Raw genomic sequence first — 20,554 nt, forward strand, 5'->3', positions numbered from 1 at the left:
GATAAAGATATATTTTCCCAGTAAAAGTTTATCTTTCAAATTAAATTATTTAGAAAAATTTCTTTTATACAAATTATAAATACTTTACTGCCAGAGGCAGAAAACTACAAGTGAAAGTGGTTAATAAGTTTCTTTAAAAAAAAAATTTTTTTTTTATATACATAATTATTATTAATATATTCTTGATTTAAACCGGATAATATTTTTACTTAAAGAATAAATAAAAATTATACTTAATTTAAATTAAGCAAAGAAAATAATATAATTTATTTAATTTTTATATTTATTTAGGTATATGTAAACAAGCTATAATTATAGATGTTTTCCATTGATATATATATATATATATATATATATATGTGTTAATATTAATTAATAGGTAAATAACAAAATATTATTTAATTGAAATTAATAATTAAAAAATTAGATCGTAAAATTAATATATATTATTATATATAAAAATAATTTATTTAATAGTATTTTATTTTTCAAAAAAATCTTACATAATTATAATCAATTTATGTAAAATAAATTTAAAAAGTTAATCAAGGACAGATAAAATAATTTAATAATAGTAAAGTAATTGTATTTAAAGATTAATAAATTGATAATAAACTATATTTATAAAAAAAAAGAGATGACAAAGGTGAAATTTAAGCATAAAAAGTTAAAGAAATATAGAACATATAATTTTAAATAAAAAGTGAGAATATTAGATAAAAAAGTTACTTATTTTAAAAATTATATATATATAATTATTATAAAATATAATACTGTATATTAAATAAATAAAAGTTACAAATAAAAATTATTTTTTTTTACCATAAACATTTTATGACAAATTAAAAAGATATTATATATGTATTATAATAAGTATGTAGAAAATAAGATGATTGGACATTCATAGTGTTCGACATATCATTAACTAATGAACCTCTTCCACTACAGGTCATCCATTGACATAGTTTCTTAATTTTCAACAAATATACTATCATAAGATGAAATACAACATTGGGTAATGATTAAAAGAAATAAAGAAATTTATCCAAATTAAATATTATATTATTTTTAATAATATCTTCTTTATCATTGTTATCATTCATATAATATAATTTATATATATATATATATAACTGATTTATAATAAAAATATTAACGTATATACAAATAATTTGACATTGTAAACATACAAATATTTAAAAAAAATCACAACAAAAAGATATAATGTTAAATTTTAATTGAATCATCTATATGATATAAATAAATAAATAAAATATCTCCAAGTTTATTTAATTATAGGTAAAAAGAAAAATTGTCAATTAAATATTATTAATTTGATAAAATACAATAGATAAAAATGTATATAAATATATATAAAAATGTTATATATTATAATATTTCCTCAATAATCTTTTAATAGGTAAAAACTAGTTATCTAATTTTAATGTATATCTGTATATATATATATATATCATATATTAATTCATTTTTATTTTAATATTCAATTACCATACAAAATCCACAATTTTAACGGAAGTTTCCTTTTGTATAAAAAGATTATCTTGTCCAGAAGAGAAAGAAAAAAGAAAGAGACTGATAATTGACATAATTTTGTATGTCTAGATATTTGATTAACAAAAAAAAAAGTGAGTTAGATAAAAATTTTAAAACTTTTTATTTATTTATTATTTTATTTTGTACTTCTTTTTAAAAGATATTATTAATAAACGTTTATCTATTACATTACATTTATTAGTATATTATGAAAATTATATCAATCACATTTTATTATTGACTTTTTTTCTGTTATAAAGTATAATTTTATGCTCTCATGATCTGATGATTTGTTAATTTTGCTATATATATATAAGAGTAAAAGTAAAAGTAAAAATGTCATTAACAAAATTAAAAATACAAGCTTTATTCAATCAACTGAATATAGTAAAATTAATTTTTTTTTTATACATTTAAGTGATAATATACTTTTGTGTTCCAATCATCACATTATTATATTTTAAATGTTTTAAAATTAAAATTTTTTAAAATGATACGGGTAACCATATAATGGATAAGAATATTCTCGATATAAAGGATAACTACTGACATAACCATAATATGAATATGGATAATATCCAATTACTTCTCCATATTGACGTTTTTTTCTTTCCAATGATTCATTATTTCTATTTTGATTAATAACAATATTTTTATATAATTCACTTGATACTTCAATGGCAATCATAATAAAAATAACTAAAATAGGTAAATACTTCATTATTAGTAAATAATAATAAGTAACTTTAATATTTTTATCAATATTTATATAAATATTTTTATCTACAGAAATGTTCACAATTTCAAATTTAATGTAAGGTCAATTTATTGCAATTATTTTTATTGTAAAAATATTTTATTTCAAAAAGAACAGAAAAAAAAAATTTTTTTTTTTTTATATTTAATTCAAAATTTAAAATAATCTTTGATTTTATTACTAAAAATTTATTTGAACACACAAAACTAAACTTAAAGGTAATTAAATTAAAATTTTACACCACTAAAGTTATTCTATAGTCAAATTCAAGTGTCTACAAATATTTCTTTTTATAAATATTACAAATATATAAAAAAAAAAGTTTCTTTTAAAATTTTATAAATACCTAATTAGTTTGTTTTAATTATGGTGGCATTTAGAAATAATAAATTAATTTTATATATAAATATATATAAAAAATATTTAAACTTTTTTTGATTTTTACAATCTTTTATGTGTTAATTATTTTAAATATGTATTTCTAATTAAATATAAAATATTTCAGAAAGACATACATTTTATGCAAGATAAAAATTACATTGATTAATTTTTTTTATTAAGAAAGTGTTGAATAAATAGAATTATTTTTATTTCTTTTTAAAATTATTAAATTTTTTTTTCATTAAAGTAGCAAAAAAAGTGGTATTGTTAAGATTGAAAAAAATTTTCTTTTTTTTTTGAAACAAAAAATATACTCAACTGATAGTATTTGATAAATAATCAAATCATCATATAATTGTGAACAGATAAAAGTTTAAATGATGTAGACAAATAAAGTTAAAGATAAAAATAGAAAAATTTTTTCTAAAAAAATTGTATTTTTATAATGTAATCAAGGTATTTGAATATATTTAACAAATTTAGGTCAATTGTTTAAATGAAATATGAATAAAGCTTAGTCTCTTTTTTACAGAACTTACATAAATCAAAATATGATAAAAAATATATTTTTAAAAAATTATTATTAATTTATTTATTATTAAAATAAGAAGATTTTTTAAAATACCAATACTGGGTCACCTGACTTCATCTAACAATTTAGATATAATTTATATTAAAAAAGTTTTATTATTTTTAACTATTTAAAAGGTTATATTTTTTTTATTTATTAAGTCTAATTTAATATCATTACTTTTTACATCTCAAGAATAATAAAATATTAAAAATTTTTGTAAAAGTTGATTTTAAACGAAATCTAATTAAAAATTAATTATAAAAAATGTCTCGATTTTATCATTATTTTAGTCAAATTATAATCAAAATCGAAAAAATTTATAAAATATTTTTTGACCTCGACTTTTTTACTAACTTGACTAAACTTTATAATAAAATTAATTAAATTATTAGAAATAAATTTTATATAAAAAGTAAATTTAAAATGATAAATTTTTTAATAAATTTACTAATTTTAAAAAATCAAAAAATGTTTCAATTAAATTTAGAAATAATTTTCAAAATTATACTTTATCTTTTTTTTATATTTTCTAAATGTATTTCATTTTTCAAATTACCATAAATATACTATTATGTAGTAGTTTAATAAAAGAAGTATAATTGCAATTGTGTTGTTTTTATTTGATATAAAAAAATTAATCAATTAAAAATTAATAAAACGTTTGCAAATTTAAAAATGAAAATGATTGGTAATTTTGTTTTGCTGGTAATACTATTAAACAAAAGTGAACATAATTTTACTATGATACTTAATTGTAATTTTACCATAAAATCAAATATATACTAAAACAGTAATTTTATTACATTCTTGATTGGTTTAATTTGGTAATGGTTTACATTTGTCTGTCATATTTGGATAAGTTGTTGATAAAATATAATTAAATTCTTTTACCATTTTTTTATATGCTTTTTGATTTAATTTTCTAGCTGCTTTTTCTTCTTTAGTTAAAGCTTTTTTAATACCTTTATGTACAGTAAATACATCATCCATAATAGCAAAGTCAAAACCTTGAAAACACATTACATGTACTAGATGTGTATTTGAACGTTTTCTGTAAGGAAATCTTTCATCATGAAATGGTACTTGGTCATTTCCAACAAATTGTGGTTCCCAATAAGGATTTAACTCTCCAACAATCCAACCTATCCTTGTTTTAAGCATATTTTCATTTCCATCAAACCATTCATCCAGTTTAGCAATTTTATGAGCTTTCTTTATTAATTTAGCATGAAAAACAAAAGCTTGGTTATTATCATAAAGTTCTTTTAATTTATCTTTTGTTCGTGGTATTGTAAAACTATCATTTATTTCAAATCTTCTATGAACTAAGACTAACTTTCTATTATTTTTTAATAATGATTCTTGTACTGCTAATTTGGATACTTTTTTTTCATAATTTAATGATGGATAATTTTCAATATCACCAGATAAAAATAATATTGTTTTTTTACCTAATCTTGCAATATTTCTAGCAACATTTATTGGATAGATATTAAAAAATTTTTTATATTCACTTACTCTTGATAGCATAGTTTTATATTTTTTTAATATATTTCCACTTGGTTTTTTTATTCCTTTTAATATAATATGAGGACAATTTTTATGATCTTTTTTTTCAAAAAAAAAATGAAGAGATATTTTTTTAATATCATATAAGTGTTGAAAAAGTGAAAATAATTGAAAATATAATATATCAGTTGTATTATACATGGCGCAATATTTATGTTTATGAAGGATACATTCACTTATTTCTGGAGTTGGCATAAAAAATGCCACTGATATAGGACCATCCCACATAGTTAGCTAAAAAAATATATGTAATTTTTAAAAAAATTATTAATTTACTTGATCTGCAAGATAATGTAGATATTTTGTTGTAGCATGAAGAACAAGAGTTATTCTTGAACTACCTTCTGAAAGTTTCATCGAATCTTTCCAGTAATAAAATGAAACACAATATTGATTATTGTATGTAATAGATTCAACAACTCGTACTTTAACAAGTGACATCTAAAATTTTTTTTTAAAATATTATTAAAATAGTATCTACCTTACTATAGCATATAAGATAGTAAATAATAATAACTATAATATAATTTTGGATACAAAATAAAATAGTCATTTTTAATATCTCATTGAAATATTATAATTAATCTACAACTAGAAAATATTATATTACATATTTAAAAATAATTTATCTAGCAAATTTTTACTATTATTATAAAAAAGTGCATTTTAAAAGGTTCTTTCAATATTAATGATTATATAAAATGTACTTTATATAAGTTTAAAAACACAAAATAAAATTTTTTTTTTTGTTGTAATTTTTAAATAATATTGTTATTTTAATAATAATTTATAAAGAGTTCAGTTTAAAGGTTTAAAGAGAATAATTCTTAAAAATATACACTAACTTTGATAAAGTATAAAATTTTTTTTAAACGATGTTGTAGTGATAAATAAAAGTATAGGAACAAATGAAGAAAAGAGTTAAATTTTCTTTATATAAGCTGATACATCAAACATCGCCGTTTAATGACAAAATTAAAATTGAAGAAAATTAAGGATATATTTTTTTTATTCATAATATAATTATGAAATTAATATTTATTTTAAATATATTTGTATAATTTATTTTAAGAATATTTTTACTAAAAAAAGTAAACAATATATATATATTTTATCCATTTTTAATAGATTTTAAAAAATCTATCTACGATTAAATGTTAAAATTTTTTTTAATAAGTTTACATAAATTCAAAACATTTTTGTGTCATATTTGGATATGTTGCATTAAGATATCTCTTAAATTGTTTCCTAATTTTACTATAACTTGAATATGACTTATTTTTTGATTTTTTTTCTTCTTCAGATAAGTTTTTTTTAATACCTAAATGAATAGTAAAAACATCATCCATAATACCAAATTCAAAATCTTGATGACACATTAAAATACCTAAATGTGTATTTGAACGAATTCTGTATGGAAAACTTTCAATATGAAATGGTACAAGATCATTTCCAACAAATTGTGGTTCCCAGGAACGAAATTTATAAAAAGTTGTCCAACCAATATTTACTTCATCAAAATTTTCTTCTGTCAAAAACCATTTTTTTAACTTAGGAATTTGATGTCCAAATGAATAGAAAAACCAATGAAAAACAAAAGCTTTTTTATTATCATAAAGTTCTTTTAATTTGTCTTTTGTTCGTGGTATTGTAAAACTTTCATTTATTTCAAATCTTCTATGAACTAAAACTAACTTTCTATTATTTTTTAATAATGATTCTTGTACTGCTAATTTAGATACTTTTTTTTCATAATTTAATGACGGATAATTTTCAATATCACCAGATAAAAATAATATTGTTCTTTTACCTAATCTTGCAATATTTCTAGCAGTATTTATTGGATAGATATCAAAGAACTTATTATAATCACCTACTATTGATAGCATAGTTTTATATTTTTTAAATATATTTCCACTTGGTTTTTTTATTCCTTTAAATATAATATGAGGACAATTTTTATGATCTTTTTTTTCAAAAAATAAATGAAGAGATACTTTAGTTGTATCATATATATGTTGAAAAAGTGAAAATAATTGAAAATATAATATATTAGTTGTATTATATATGGCGCAATATTTATGTTTGTGAAAGATACATTCACTTATTTCTGGAGTTGGCACAAAAAATGCCACTGATATAGGGCCATCCCACATAGTTAACTAAAAAAAATATATGATTTTTAAAAAAAATGATTAATTTACTTGATCTGCAAGATAATGTAAATATTTTATTGTAGCATGAAGAACAAGAGTAATTCTTGGATTACCAGGTGGAAGATTCATCGAATCTTTCCAGTAATAATATGAAACACAATATTGATCATTATGTATAGTGGACTCAGAAACTCTAACTTTAACATATGTCATCTAAAATCAATATTTTATAAAAAAAATTTTAACAATGTATACCTTACTGTTATATATTAAGCAAAAAATAATATGAATTAAAAATATAAAATACATTTTAAATATATTTCTTCTGTTATTAAGAGTTTAAAGTGTTTTAATAAAAATTTGAAAATTATTTTCAAAAAAAAAAATTTTTTTATACTAATTTTTTAAAAAATTTTATAATTTTTTTTACCATTATTAAATACATTGATATATATTTTATATATTTACATTAAATAACTACAAATAGTTGATAAATTTATTATATAATTTGCAATATAGATAATAAATAAATTTTTTTATTTATATAAAGTTTAAAAAAATGACAACTAATTTTTTTTTCTATATAAAGTAATTAGTTTGATAAAAGTATGTTTATCAAAATATAAAATAATCTTAAGTTTTTAAAAAAAAAATTAATTATTGTAAGCTAATTCATAACAAGCCATCTTTTTTTCCCAAGTATCAATGTAATAAGCAATATATTTATCATTGCTATACAATAGATAAGTTTCAGCATTTAATTGAGAAAGATCAATTATTACTGCAACGTATGTATATTTTGTTACTGATAACACTCTAACATGTGATTTTAAATTAAGTAATTGAATATTATTAAGGTAAATATTGTTTAAATTTGTTTCTTTTGTATAAATTTCAATGAATGATGATGGACGATAGGGAGCAAAAAATGTTCTTCCACTTATAAAATTTGATAATGATAAAATATTTGTTACACATGAACCACCATTTGAACCAATTATATAATCACCATTAAGAAGATGCCTTGATGCTCTTAATGATGAAGACATTGTTGTTATTTGATATTCAGCTGTCCCAGATGGATTAAATTGATAGGAGTAAAGTGTTGAAATATTTTGTGTTAAAACATTTGACTTTTCATTATTTGCTGATATAGAAATACTTGTATCTTGTGTTATTGGAGGATAAATAAAAACATTTTTAGCATTTTCTGTTAATAAAAATTTATCATCCATATACTTGTTCATTGTTACACCATTCCATGATGCTAATTGTTGTGGCATATATGCAGTATAATCACAACCAGAACTTGTAGGCACACATGTTACAGCTCCAACAACAGCTATTGGAAGTGATGCTTCAATAAGAAAAGATGAATTTATTAATGTTGAGTGATATTGTCGTACCATTACTTGCTGATCATTTCCCATATTTGCTTTTAATACTGCTGTAGTTTTTGTTAAGAAAACTCCATTGACATAATGAGTAACATTTACTATAGTATCTTGCTTAAGTGGAAGAAATTGAACTAGTTGTAATTCATTTTCTGATGGTTCTGGTAATTGTATCATATAATTTTTACCCAAACTTTTAGTACATGGAACTAAAAAACTATTTTAGTTAATTTCAATTAATAAATTTACCTAAATATAAGTCTTGAAAATCTGGATGTTTTGTCCAGACTTGAGAAACAACTCTGACTGGTGAACTAGAAGAAATCATAATTCTATTTTCAGGAACTTCTGATATTTGTCCATATCCAGAATATTTTGTAAAAAGAACATCTTCTTTATCAAATTCCCACTAATAATAAAAAAAAATTGTTTAATAATTATAAAAAAAGATAAAAATTTACATCATCATGACCGTAAGGTTTAAGTGAAAATGATGCAGTTTTCATAACATTTTTTTTAATTGACCACCATTGTAAATTAACAATAGTTGAAATATTATTATCATTTGTAATGAAAAATTTATAATGATCCTTTTCATATCTTCTATCAATATTAGCATAAGAAAAAACAAATTCAGTTCCAAGTGTTTGTATTTCGGAAAAGGCAAAATTTATGCCTTGAAAAATAAAAAGTAAAGCAATAAAAATAAATTGTTTCATCTTTATGTATAATGTAAGATTTTTGTTTTATTTTATATGCTACTTAATTATATTATAAGGACATGGCGCACTTTTATCATTAAAAATTTGTCTAAAAGATAAGATAAAACTATAATGATTTTTACTTAAAACAATGCTATAATTAATAAGTTGAAAAAAAATTATTGTTTCCTGTTTATAATAAGGAATATTTTTAGTTCCATATTAGATAAATTATCTTCTTTTTTTTTATCAGTAATACTTTCTCTTTTCAATATATATACTTGAGTTATAAAAATTTTTCAAAGAAAAAAAAATATAATAAATAAAGGTATTCAGAAAAATCCACTTTTGAAACAATTAAAAAATATCTTTTATTATTCTTTATAAAATAAAAATTACTTTTTTTTATGAAATATAGAACTTAAATAAACTAGTTTATTATATAAATATTATAATGTGATAATTTTCTTTTATATATCTCAACTTGATAAGTTGTTAGCTAATAAGTAATTGGTCTTATTTTATTTGAATATACAATAAATTAATAAAATTTTGATTTAACAATTTAGTATTACATTTATATGTTGAAATAAATAAAAAGAATTGAAAAATGTTATAATAATTAAAATTAATATTTAATAATCTTTATAAGTTTAAAAGTTAATAGTTCAAATTATATTTATTTGTATGAGTATTGGTAGGTTAGTTAATTGCCTCATCAGAAAATTTCTATGTTATATGTTTATTACAATATTTGATGATTAATTGAGAATGATTAATGTATATATATGTTACTAAATATATATTAATAACATTCATTTTATTTTGTGGCTTTTTTTTTGACCTTTTTATATATTATTTATATCAAAAAAATATTAACTATATATATATCTAAATAATTATAATACTTCATTACGAATAATGAAACATTTATATAAATATTTTCTTTTATCACTTTTATCAAATCGTTTTTATATAATATCTAATAATATATTCTAAAAAATATTTTTATCTTCTAGTATATATATATATTTATTATAATGATTACTTTTTTACATAATTTCATCAAAAAAAAAAAATAGGAAAAAAAATTAAGATGATAATAAAAGTTTAAATTATTTTAAAATGACATTTTATCTTTATAAAATTTTAGGATTAAAAAAAAAGATATAAGATAACATATTTCATTTTCTTTTGTTATTTTTATTTATTATTTAACACCCTAGTAAATTTTTTTAAATAATGAATAATTATACTAAATTTTTACTTTATGCCGACTACCCATTAACCTATCTAATTATTATATATGATCACCAAGTTATTTAACAAATAATATACATTTTATTATTTTTTTTTTTTATCCAATAAATAAATCTATTCTTTATCTTTATAATAATATTAAAGTTTACATAACATATCTATATGATTAATCATTTTTAAGTAAAAATACATAAAATTTTATAAATTATTTAAACATTTTTAAATTTATTTAATAGTTAATGATAAATTAATAAAAATTTATGTTTAATAAAGAAAATACCCTATTAATTGGGTACTTTTTAAGCCATTTCTGTTAATATAAAAATAAGATGGTAACAGCTTAATATGAATATAATAATCATCCTCATAAACTAGTGGTAGTTATTTGTTTATTTGTTTTATATCTTTCCCTCTATCCATTAACGGTTATATATTTATATTTTAGAACAGAAAGTTTTGTTTATCATTTTATATATATACTCTTATAACTCATTACTCTTAACTTTTTTTTTTTTAATATTAAAACAATTATTTACAATTAAATATTTATTATTTTCTTTTTTTTTTGTTGATCTTTAATTATAAAATTTTTTTTGTTTTTACTATCATCTATAGTATTTATAAAACATATAGTTGGAATATTTTTTTTACCATGATATTTACATTATTATCATAATGTACTATTTTTATATATTTATAAGATATCAAATAAATTTACTTATCATTTAAAATATTATCTTTATCTAATAAATTAATTTTTTTTCTTACCATAATATTTATTAAATTTTATTTTTTGTTTTTAAGAAATTTTTAAAAGTTTCAAGTGTATTAAATTTTTTTTTTTTAAGATAAATTCATCTGTTGAATATTATTGTCTACCACTTTTTTTTATTTTTTTTAATTAGAGATCTTGATAATTTTTATTAAAAGTGTATTTTTATAGATGTGTAATAGCATTTATATTCAATGTTATTATTTTTATAATTTAGTTTATTATATATATAATTTTTTTTTCTATCAATAAATATATGTGAAAGTTTAAAAATTTATTCCTATAAATTATTTGGTAGAGATTATTACATTAAAGAATGTCCAATCTAATATTTTATTGAAAGTATATAAAAGAAATGATATTGGTTATACAACGTTGATTAACTATAATATCTTTATCAAACTATTATTATTTATTCTTTTCTTTTTCATCACTCCATATAATAATAATAATACTATTTTAGGGAAAATGATAATTCAAATGTTTTTGATGTTTTTGTTAAAGATAATCTTTATCTATACTTTATTGGTAGTGAAGAAAATTATAGGTAGATGAAGGGAAAATCACAGTTATTATGACGACCGTGACCTTATATATTAATATATCTTGATATTTTATAATACTATTTTTTTTTTTTCTTTTTCTTTATCTATATAGAATTGCCAAAAATGTATCTATTATAATATTAATAAATTTAATTACAATTAATAAGTATATTAAAATTTATTTCATTTTTAGTTTTTATATTTTAATAAAGAAATACTAAAGATATTAATTAATAAAATTATAATCTTTTTATTAATCTACTAACTAACTTTTAATAAAGTATAACAAAAAGAAAATTAGTTAATATGTGTGATAAAGAAGATGATTCCTTAACTGATTATGATAATGGATATTCAGATGTTGACAGTACACTAATGACTTCCTCAAATTTATCAAACTCTTATCTACAACTAAGTAAGTTTTTCATAAATATATTTTATGTATAATAAAGGCATTACAAAGTTATTTAATAATAATATTATAAATGCTTCTTGAAAATGTTGCTTATTTAATAAAAAGTTTTGTTATTTCAATATTTTAAACAATTCTTTTATTATTTTATTTTTCAAATATGTAAATATATGTATATATATATGTATATGTTTATTTATATGTTTATTTTAGGCAGTAAGTCTAATATTTCAAATAATTCTCAAAAAATTTCTTCTCTTTATTACTTAAATTTTTATGATAATCACATAAAACCATACAGGTATTTTTATATAAACTCTTGATGCATTAAAAAAAAATATATATTTATATATTTAAAATTATAGAATTTTAAGTGCTACTGAGTCTCAAGAGACAATAGCTAAAATGACATCACAGAAGAAAGAATTAACAAAAAATTGGAGATCTAAATCAAAACCTATTAATGATAGAAGAAAATATTCCAAAGAAGATACCAAATATAATAAAAAAGAGGTTTTGTTGAGTAGATCTGTAACGTATCATAATTCATTTAATCACCCCACTTCAATAAGTAATTTGATAAATATTAAAAAAGGATTTAAAAGATTTGACTTCTCATCCATTCACTCATCATCACTATTATCGTAAGTTTGTACAATAAAAATTTTGACATATTATTTAAAAATGATACATATTTAGTAGTAAAATCAAAATTTTTATTTATTATCAATATTTCTGGAACAACTTTATAAATTAAAAGTATCCTATTAAAATGTTTTTATATTTACACATACAATAGATTTACCTATTAATATATCCTCTATTTATTCACCTCTTAATATATTATTAAATATATATATATATAAATTAATAGAAAAGATAAATTATAACTTGAGGAATCTATTAAATGAATAAAAACCAATCAGTAATATATGTTTATTTTAATATATATATATATACATATATATATTTTTTTACTTTTATTTTTATCCCCAGACAAAATCAAGTTTAACACATTTTTATTATAGATATATATATATTTTTTTTTGTCTTTTATAAATTACAAAATTTTAACAACAACATCTGCTTTTCTTATTTCTTATCATTATAACTGTTACTCATTATTAAAGTCTATTTATAATATTTTATTATTATTCTAAAGAAAATAACTATTATATTTTCAAATAGTAAAACATTTTAAGTTACTACAAAATAATGATCATCTTAAGATTAAAATTTATATAATTGTTATAAAAAAAATAAATTATTATATTTTAAAAATTTTAAGATAAATATATAATAATTATAATATGTCATATGTTAACAAAATATTGTTATTATTTTTCACTACATTTGGATAATCTTATAATTTAACTGTTACATTTATTTTTAAAATATTTTTATTGTTTTTAAAGCATAAAATATTGACCTTTTTAAATTGTTTATTTTGTTATTTATTTAAATAAACTAATACAAAATATTGTTTAAACAATTTCAAGAATAAGGTAATTATTTCTTTACTTTTATATAAAATTATTCTCAACATTAATATTTTTAAAATAATATTATTATTGATATAAATTACAATACAAGAAAAAAAAAAAAACATTATAACAAAATATAATCATATTTTTATCTATAACTTATCAAAACTAGTGTAATTAAAATTTTTATACATGTGTTCAAATATTTAAAACATCAGGTTTAAGTTATCAACTTTTTTTTTTAACATCATTCAACAAATAAATAAAACATACTATTTATTATAAATTTTTATTAATATAATTTTAAACTTATTTATATATTAATTATCCCATATTTGTTATACTATTTAATAATTTTTACCACCTATTGATGATTAATATTTATAGTTTTATGGTTATTTTATTGTAATAATAATGCACAAAAAAAATGAGCTTTTTATATTTATATATATATGTTGTAGATAAATTTTTAAGCTACCAAAAGATTTTATTTTAGTGAGTAATGAACTAGATTTAATATTGAAGTTATCAAGAGATATCTGTATTGTTTATTTATACCTTTTTTTATTATCATTTTTAATGGTCTTTTAATAATAGGAAAAAAAAAACAATTGTTTTAAATTAAAAATAAAATTTTTTTTTTGCATTGCTATTATTTAAATATTATTTTTTATAATTGTAGAAATCTTTTAAGTAGAAATTATTTTTCTACAATGCCAAGTAAAGAATGTAGTATAAAATATTGGTTAACTACACCAAATTCTACTAGAAGACCATCATTGATGGTTGATGATGATGTTATTTCTAATCCTTCATCTGGAAATCGTAATAGTACAATCTCATCATCAAATAGTGATGATATAGAAAATGGACATCGTAATAGTGTCCTAACAACAACTTCTGGTTACCAGTCAGATCGTAGTCAAGTGCCTTCAACATCAAAAGAACCATCATTTATTGTTGATAGTAGTATAATACATTTTTTAAAATCGAGACCAATCTTTAAAGTTGAAGAAAGTATATCATATTTAAAAAGACAAGAAATACTTAATTCATCAAATGTATCAAAGAAATATCGAGTAATTATAGAATTATTAGATACAGAGATATCATATTTAAATGATCTTGAAGATGTCTTACAAGGATATGCAACATTCTTATCAAATCATGAAGAAGATATTGAAATATCTGCTGAGACAACTTTTACAATATTTCATACACTTGAAAAAGTATATGAATTTAGTAAAAAATTATATCATGATTTAGATAATTCTAATATGGATACTATAAAAATTTCAAAAATATTTATTAATCTTAGTGGTGGATTTCAATGTTATAGTGATTATTGTTCAGAATACCAAAAAACATTAAATTTACTTGGAAAATTAAAAGAAAATTTAACATTTTTAAATGGTTTAAATTTTTGTCAAAATCTTCTTAAACATTCACTACCTTTAGATACATATTTATTAAAACCTGTACAAAGAATTCTTAAATATCATTTATTTATTGAAAGTTTATTAAAATGTACATCTAATGAGATTGTAAATGATAATAATGAAATAGAAAAACAATATATAATGGATGCATTAAATGTAATGAATAATGAAGCAACTAAAATTAATGAAACACAAAAAAAAGCTGAGTATGAAGAAAGATTAAAAGAGTTACATACAATGTTTGTTAACTGTAGTCTGGAAGAAGGATTAGATTTTACTCATTGTGGTAGGCTTCTTTTAGATGGTTCATTTAAAATACTTAATAGTAAACAAAAAAGAAGTTTATTTTTATTTGAAAGAATGCTTCTTGTTACAAAAGAAAGAAATGAATGTTTTGTTTGTAAAGATTGTATTATTGTAAGTATAAAAATTTTTTATCACTATTGTTAATTTATATTTTTTTTTTTTTTGACAGACAGCAGATTTGATGTTAAATGAATTGATTGTTGATAATCCATTAGCATTTCAAGTCTCATCTTTTCAAAATCCAAAAGATAATTTTATTTTTGTGGCTGAGAATAAGAAAGTGAAAAGCGATTGGATGAAAAAAATTAAAGAAACAATATTTAATCATTATGCAAAAGATATTCCACAAAAAAGTAAAGATTTACTTATGAATATGACATCAAATATTATGGATCAATATTCTGATGATAAAATAGATCAACCATTACCATCATATCATCATGTTAGTAGAAAATCGATTGCATCACTTTTACAAAATAAAAATCCAAAAAATAAAGAGAAAAGAAGAAAGAGTATTGGAGTAATTGGTGAAGATAATAACATAAATCATGGAAATATAATTTCTGATCATCAACCAAATATTGTGATAAATATAGGTAAATCTGGTTCACAAGTAGATACACAATCCAGAGGAATAAGTAGAGATAATAATATTGTACTTCATAGAGATCCCGAAAAAGTTAAAAGAATTTATATCAATAGAAGTCAGATGATTGAAAGATTAATGCACCCAAAACGTGCTTTATCTAATTCCGGTAAAAAAAAATCTCATCATTCTAGTAATAATATACAATTTATGGATGATGACGATAATGAACCTATTTGGAGATATAATACATCACCACAAAATTCAACAAATGATGTTTGGGAGAAAATTAATCCTAATGGTTCATCATCAATAAATGACGATTTTTTCGATGAATTCTCATCAGATGACTCACCTACATTACATGAAAATTCTCATTTTTCAAATCAAATACTTTTTGATAAAATGTTAGAAGAAGAATATACAAAAAATAGAAGCAGTTATTTAAATCCACACGACTCAGGGGTATTTTTTGAAAATATATCTCTTGAGTCAATACCAAATTCTTCTCCCTCATCAGGAAATAAACATAGAAGAACATCTCAGGTAGCTGAACAAGTACGAAGAGTAAAAGAATCCAGAAATTATGAAAAAATAATAAATGAAACATTTAATAAAAATCAAAAAATCAATGAAACTTTGTCAACAAAATAAGAAGAAAAATATTTTACTACTAAATCATCATCTTCAATGTTAAAAAATTTTGACAATGAAGGAAAATTTATCTACACACACCTACCATTATTTTTAGCATCATCAACTAAACCAGCAACTTCAATTCGAAGATAATTTATAATTTTAATTAATTATCTGTACCATTGTATTTATATAATAATCCATTTTTGTTCTTGTACATTTTGTTATTACTATTACTAATCAAATAAATAAAAAACGAAGAAGTTTTATATCATTTTCCTTCATTTATAAGATTACAAGAAACTTTAAATAATTCATTTTCAGAGAAATATAAATTAAAATATTTCATCATTGTCTATTTTTTTTTTTTGTCCTGTGTGGAATAAGCATAAATATAACTTTTATCAATGATAGGAATTTAAATAAATTTTTTGTACCTTTAATCATTATTTAAATATCTTTTATCAATTATCTATATTTTTATATAAAATAAAACGTCGAGAAATTGTTAATAATTGAAAAAAATTTTTATTATACAATAAATATCTAAAACCTTTAAACAAATAATATTTAAAAAATTTAATAATAGCAAAAAGAAAATGTGAAACAATATAATAATATTTAAATAACAATTATATGATTGTAAATAAAACTTTTTAAAATATCTTAAAAAATTTAACTCTAAATTATAAAAAAAAAAATAAATCTATTTTTTTTAAATTAAAACTAATAAAAATCCTCATGATATACAAAAAATTAAATATTTTTTTTTTTGTAAATATTTGACATTTTAAATAATTGCCAATTTTTTGTCCCATCATAAGAATATTTATATTAATTAGAATCAATTACTTACCTTCTGACAAATATCAATTATAATATATTTTTCATTTAATAATTATTTAACATTTTTTATAAGTTTTTTTTTTAAACAAAAAAAAGTAATACATAATTATCAAAAAATAGTACATAAAGTTAAAAAGTAGCACATGATTTATGATAAAGCCTATTTACGAAACAGTCAACATTATTCCACAAATAAACATGTATGTCAAAAATTATTAAAGCATCCTTTCCAATCACTTTATGATTTTATTTTTACCTATTTCTAATCATTAAATAAATAAAAAAAAGATACATAACTTATCAATTTTAATAATTAATCTATATATATGGAACATGCTGTGATTGATACATTATATTTAGAAACCAAATATCAATCTTCATTATTATCTACTCCGGAAAATAAAATAAAAAAAGTTTCTTCCAGTTTAGGATTATCTCCTGCACTGGAAGTTTATGAAACATCAAGATTTTTGACACCATTAAGAAGGAAAGGTCAAAGGAATTTATTCTCTGAACCATCAATTATATCTCAAAATATTGAAAATTCCGGTGATACTCCTATTGAAGCATTAGTATTTAGTGAGGTATAGTTATAATTTATACAATTTATTATTTATAAATACTCTTTATTATAAAATAATTTTATATTTATATATATATTTATTTCTAGACTGATAGATGGTCAATAAATTCTCAACCAACAATGACAATGACTGGAGAAGCTACAACATTACAAGAACAAGAATGGTGTACAATAACAAGATGTAATGAAAATAAATTTTCACATTTTTATCAAATTAAACCTGATATTTCTATTGATTCAATGGTAATTAAGAATGTTCCAACAAAATCTACACATAATCTTATTAGATTACCAAATAAAATTAAAAGTGATAACTATATTGATTTAATTGATTTTATGATAAATAAAATGGAATCTAAAAAATGGGATATGTATATTAAAAAACATTTTAATATTAATGATGAAAATGATGATGATGATGGAAAATATAATATTAAAAATTTTAGGTATGATGATGAAGATTCAGATTTAGTAGAAAGTATAAGTAATGAAGAAAATATTGATAAGGATACTAAATTACCTGGTGATTCTTTCTCTTCTGATTGTCAAGATGAGGAAGATAATGATGAAAATTGCCATAATTTAAAAGATATTTATATAGAAGAAGATGATCAAACTTCAATAAAATTTATGAATATTATAAAAAATGTTTCACAAGTTTTTTTAAATAATTATAAAAATAAAGATGAAATACCAGAAGAATTAGAGTATTTTAAAAACTTAGTTATATCACCTGAAATAATATATAAAAATAAATATTTTAAAAATGAAGATAAACATAATGAAACATTTTTTATGGATACTAAAAAAATGATTATAGAAAATTCAAAAATATGGTCACCATTAAGAGGAAGATTTATTTTTAAAATTCCATCCTCTAACTATAATTTTTGGGAAACTTTAGCAAAACAAAATTATCGTTGTCCTGGTTGTGGTTTTTATTTTTCTAAAATTTATGCTAAAAGAGCACAATATTGTAATTATTATGAACTATTATTTTGTCAATGTTGTTTTCAAGGAATGCAATTATCTATACCTGGAAATATTTTAAATAATTGGAATTTTAAATTACTTTCTGTTTCAGATCATGCATTTAATTTCTTAATGAAAAATAAGCATCTTCCAGTATTTGATATAAAGATTATCAATGAAAAATTATATAATAAAGTTAAACGCCTACGACAGATGAAAGATTTGCGTTACCAATTAATTCATTTATGGGAGTACGTTAAAATTTGTAGTATAGCAAAAAAAGAAGAATCACCATATGGGGAGTAAGTTAATTAAAACTTTTATAACTTTTTAGAATATTTATTACACAATTTTAAAGTAAATTTAACCTCTCTTTAACATTTATATTTATATATAGAAAATTTAATTTATAATATATAGTATGTGTAGTAATGAATTTAAAAACTATCTAAAAAATATATTAATTAAAACAATATTAATTTTATTTAAAAAAATGTACTTTTAAATAAAAATAAAATTATAATGCTATTTTAATACTTTATAATTGCACACAAAAATATTAATTAAATTGTTTTTCTTTTTAGATTAGATACCGTATTAAAAGAAATACCGGAAAGATTTTTAGAACCTAATATAGATTTATATGCATTATCAGATTTTGGAAAAATTGCATCAAAACAATTAATATTATATTATAGACCAATTGTTTATTTTATAAGAAAACATGTAGAAAATTGTTTTCATTGTCGTGAAAGAGCTTTTTTTTGTGAATTTTGTAGAGATAATACAGAATATTTATTTCCATTTCAGGTTGAAAAAATTGCTCGTTGTACCAAGTGTGGTGGATTATTTCATTTAAAATGTTATGAAAATAAACTATTAAATGATGGTATTTTTGAATGTCCAAAATGTAAAAGAATTGAAAATAGACATGAGTTACTTGAAAATTCTTATAACTGTTCATAAAATAATTTTATTTCACTTAAATTTATTTGATATATCATATCATGCCATAATAATAAATATACAGGCGCGAGCTTTTTTATATTTTTACAAAAAATAAAAATTTATTATATATAATAAAAGATAAATTTTTAGAAATTTTTAATATATTTCTCTTGTTTTATTTCTAGTTTTTATAATAATTAATTCATAATTAAAACCATTATCATTTTAATGTATATTGTTTTGATGTACTTTTTATTTATCATATTTAAAATGATAAAAAAAAGACAAAATTGAAAGAAAGAATTATATAAGTAAATTATTAATTTTAAAAAAAACTGATATTTTTTTAACATTTTATAAAAAGTTCTTAATATAGAATAACAAATTTTTGCAATTTTTGTAGTTAAAAGTATGTATTGCAATAATTTAAAATGGAAGTAAATAATTTATTTATGTTTATACCTTTAAAATCTTATTTATATGTAAACAATATATATATATAGTAAATACAGTTCATATAAAAATATTTATAAAGGTAATAGTGATAAAATTACAAAGCAAAATATTTTTTTCCTAAATTAATTAATAATAATATATTTATTATTTATACAAATATTTGTTATATTATTGCTGTTTTTTTTAAAATTAACTGAAAAAAATTAGTTAAATTGATTAAAAA

General features: G+C 19.0%; 6 protein-coding genes across 6 annotated transcripts; 2 read left to right on the forward strand and 4 right to left on the reverse strand.

Moving 5' to 3' along the window:
* Nucleotides 1-2,029: 2,029 nt before the first annotated feature.
* Nucleotides 2,030-2,242, reverse strand: SRAE_2000492500 (Hypothetical protein; the record flags this gene model as incomplete). Its single annotated transcript, XM_024643867.1, has 1 exon — nt 2,030-2,242. The coding sequence occupies one exon, from the start codon at nt 2,240-2,242 to the stop codon at nt 2,030-2,032; it is 213 nt and encodes a 70-aa protein (XP_024509491.1).
* A 1,840-nt stretch (nt 2,243-4,082) lies between these two features.
* SRAE_2000492600 (N-acetyllactosaminide beta-1,3-N-acetylglucosaminyltransferase) lies at nt 4,083-5,388 on the reverse strand (the record flags this gene model as incomplete). The annotated part of the gene is made up of 3 exons (XM_024643868.1): nt 4,083-5,069; nt 5,112-5,276; nt 5,317-5,388. The coding sequence occupies 3 exons, from the start codon at nt 5,386-5,388 to the stop codon at nt 4,083-4,085; spliced, it is 1,224 nt and encodes a 407-aa protein (XP_024509492.1).
* A 625-nt stretch (nt 5,389-6,013) lies between these two features.
* On the reverse strand, nt 6,014-7,300 carry SRAE_2000492700 (N-acetyllactosaminide beta-1,3-N-acetylglucosaminyltransferase; the record flags this gene model as incomplete). Its single annotated transcript, XM_024643869.1, has 3 exons — nt 6,014-6,997; nt 7,040-7,204; nt 7,247-7,300. The coding sequence occupies 3 exons, from the start codon at nt 7,298-7,300 to the stop codon at nt 6,014-6,016; spliced, it is 1,203 nt and encodes a 400-aa protein (XP_024509493.1).
* A 344-nt stretch (nt 7,301-7,644) lies between these two features.
* On the reverse strand, nt 7,645-9,104 carry SRAE_2000492800 (Hypothetical protein; the record flags this gene model as incomplete). The annotated part of the gene is made up of 3 exons (XM_024643870.1): nt 7,645-8,594; nt 8,635-8,794; nt 8,847-9,104. The coding sequence occupies 3 exons, from the start codon at nt 9,102-9,104 to the stop codon at nt 7,645-7,647; spliced, it is 1,368 nt and encodes a 455-aa protein (XP_024509494.1).
* A 2,865-nt stretch (nt 9,105-11,969) lies between these two features.
* On the forward strand, nt 11,970-16,544 carry SRAE_2000492900 (Dbl homology (DH) domain and Pleckstrin homology domain and Pleckstrin homology-like domain-containing protein; the record flags this gene model as incomplete). The annotated part of the gene is made up of 5 exons (XM_024643871.1): nt 11,970-12,078; nt 12,289-12,376; nt 12,441-12,719; nt 14,242-15,415; nt 15,474-16,544. 5 exons carry the CDS (start codon nt 11,970-11,972, stop codon nt 16,542-16,544), a joined length of 2,721 nt encoding a protein of 906 aa, XP_024509495.1.
* A 1,154-nt stretch (nt 16,545-17,698) lies between these two features.
* On the forward strand, nt 17,699-19,893 carry SRAE_2000493000 (Zinc finger, RING-type domain and Zinc finger, PHD-type domain and Zinc finger, RING/FYVE/PHD-type domain and Zinc finger, PHD-finger domain and Domain of unknown function DUF4206 domain-containing protein; the record flags this gene model as incomplete). The annotated part of the gene is made up of 3 exons (XM_024643872.1): nt 17,699-17,956; nt 18,043-19,229; nt 19,512-19,893. 3 exons carry the CDS (start codon nt 17,699-17,701, stop codon nt 19,891-19,893), a joined length of 1,827 nt encoding a protein of 608 aa, XP_024509496.1.
* Between the last annotated feature and the right edge of the window lie 661 nt (nt 19,894-20,554).

Source organism: Strongyloides ratti (assembly GCF_001040885.1).
Source record: "Strongyloides ratti genome assembly S_ratti_ED321, chromosome : 2".
Classification (NCBI taxonomy): domain Eukaryota; kingdom Metazoa; phylum Nematoda; class Chromadorea; order Rhabditida; family Strongyloididae; genus Strongyloides; species Strongyloides ratti.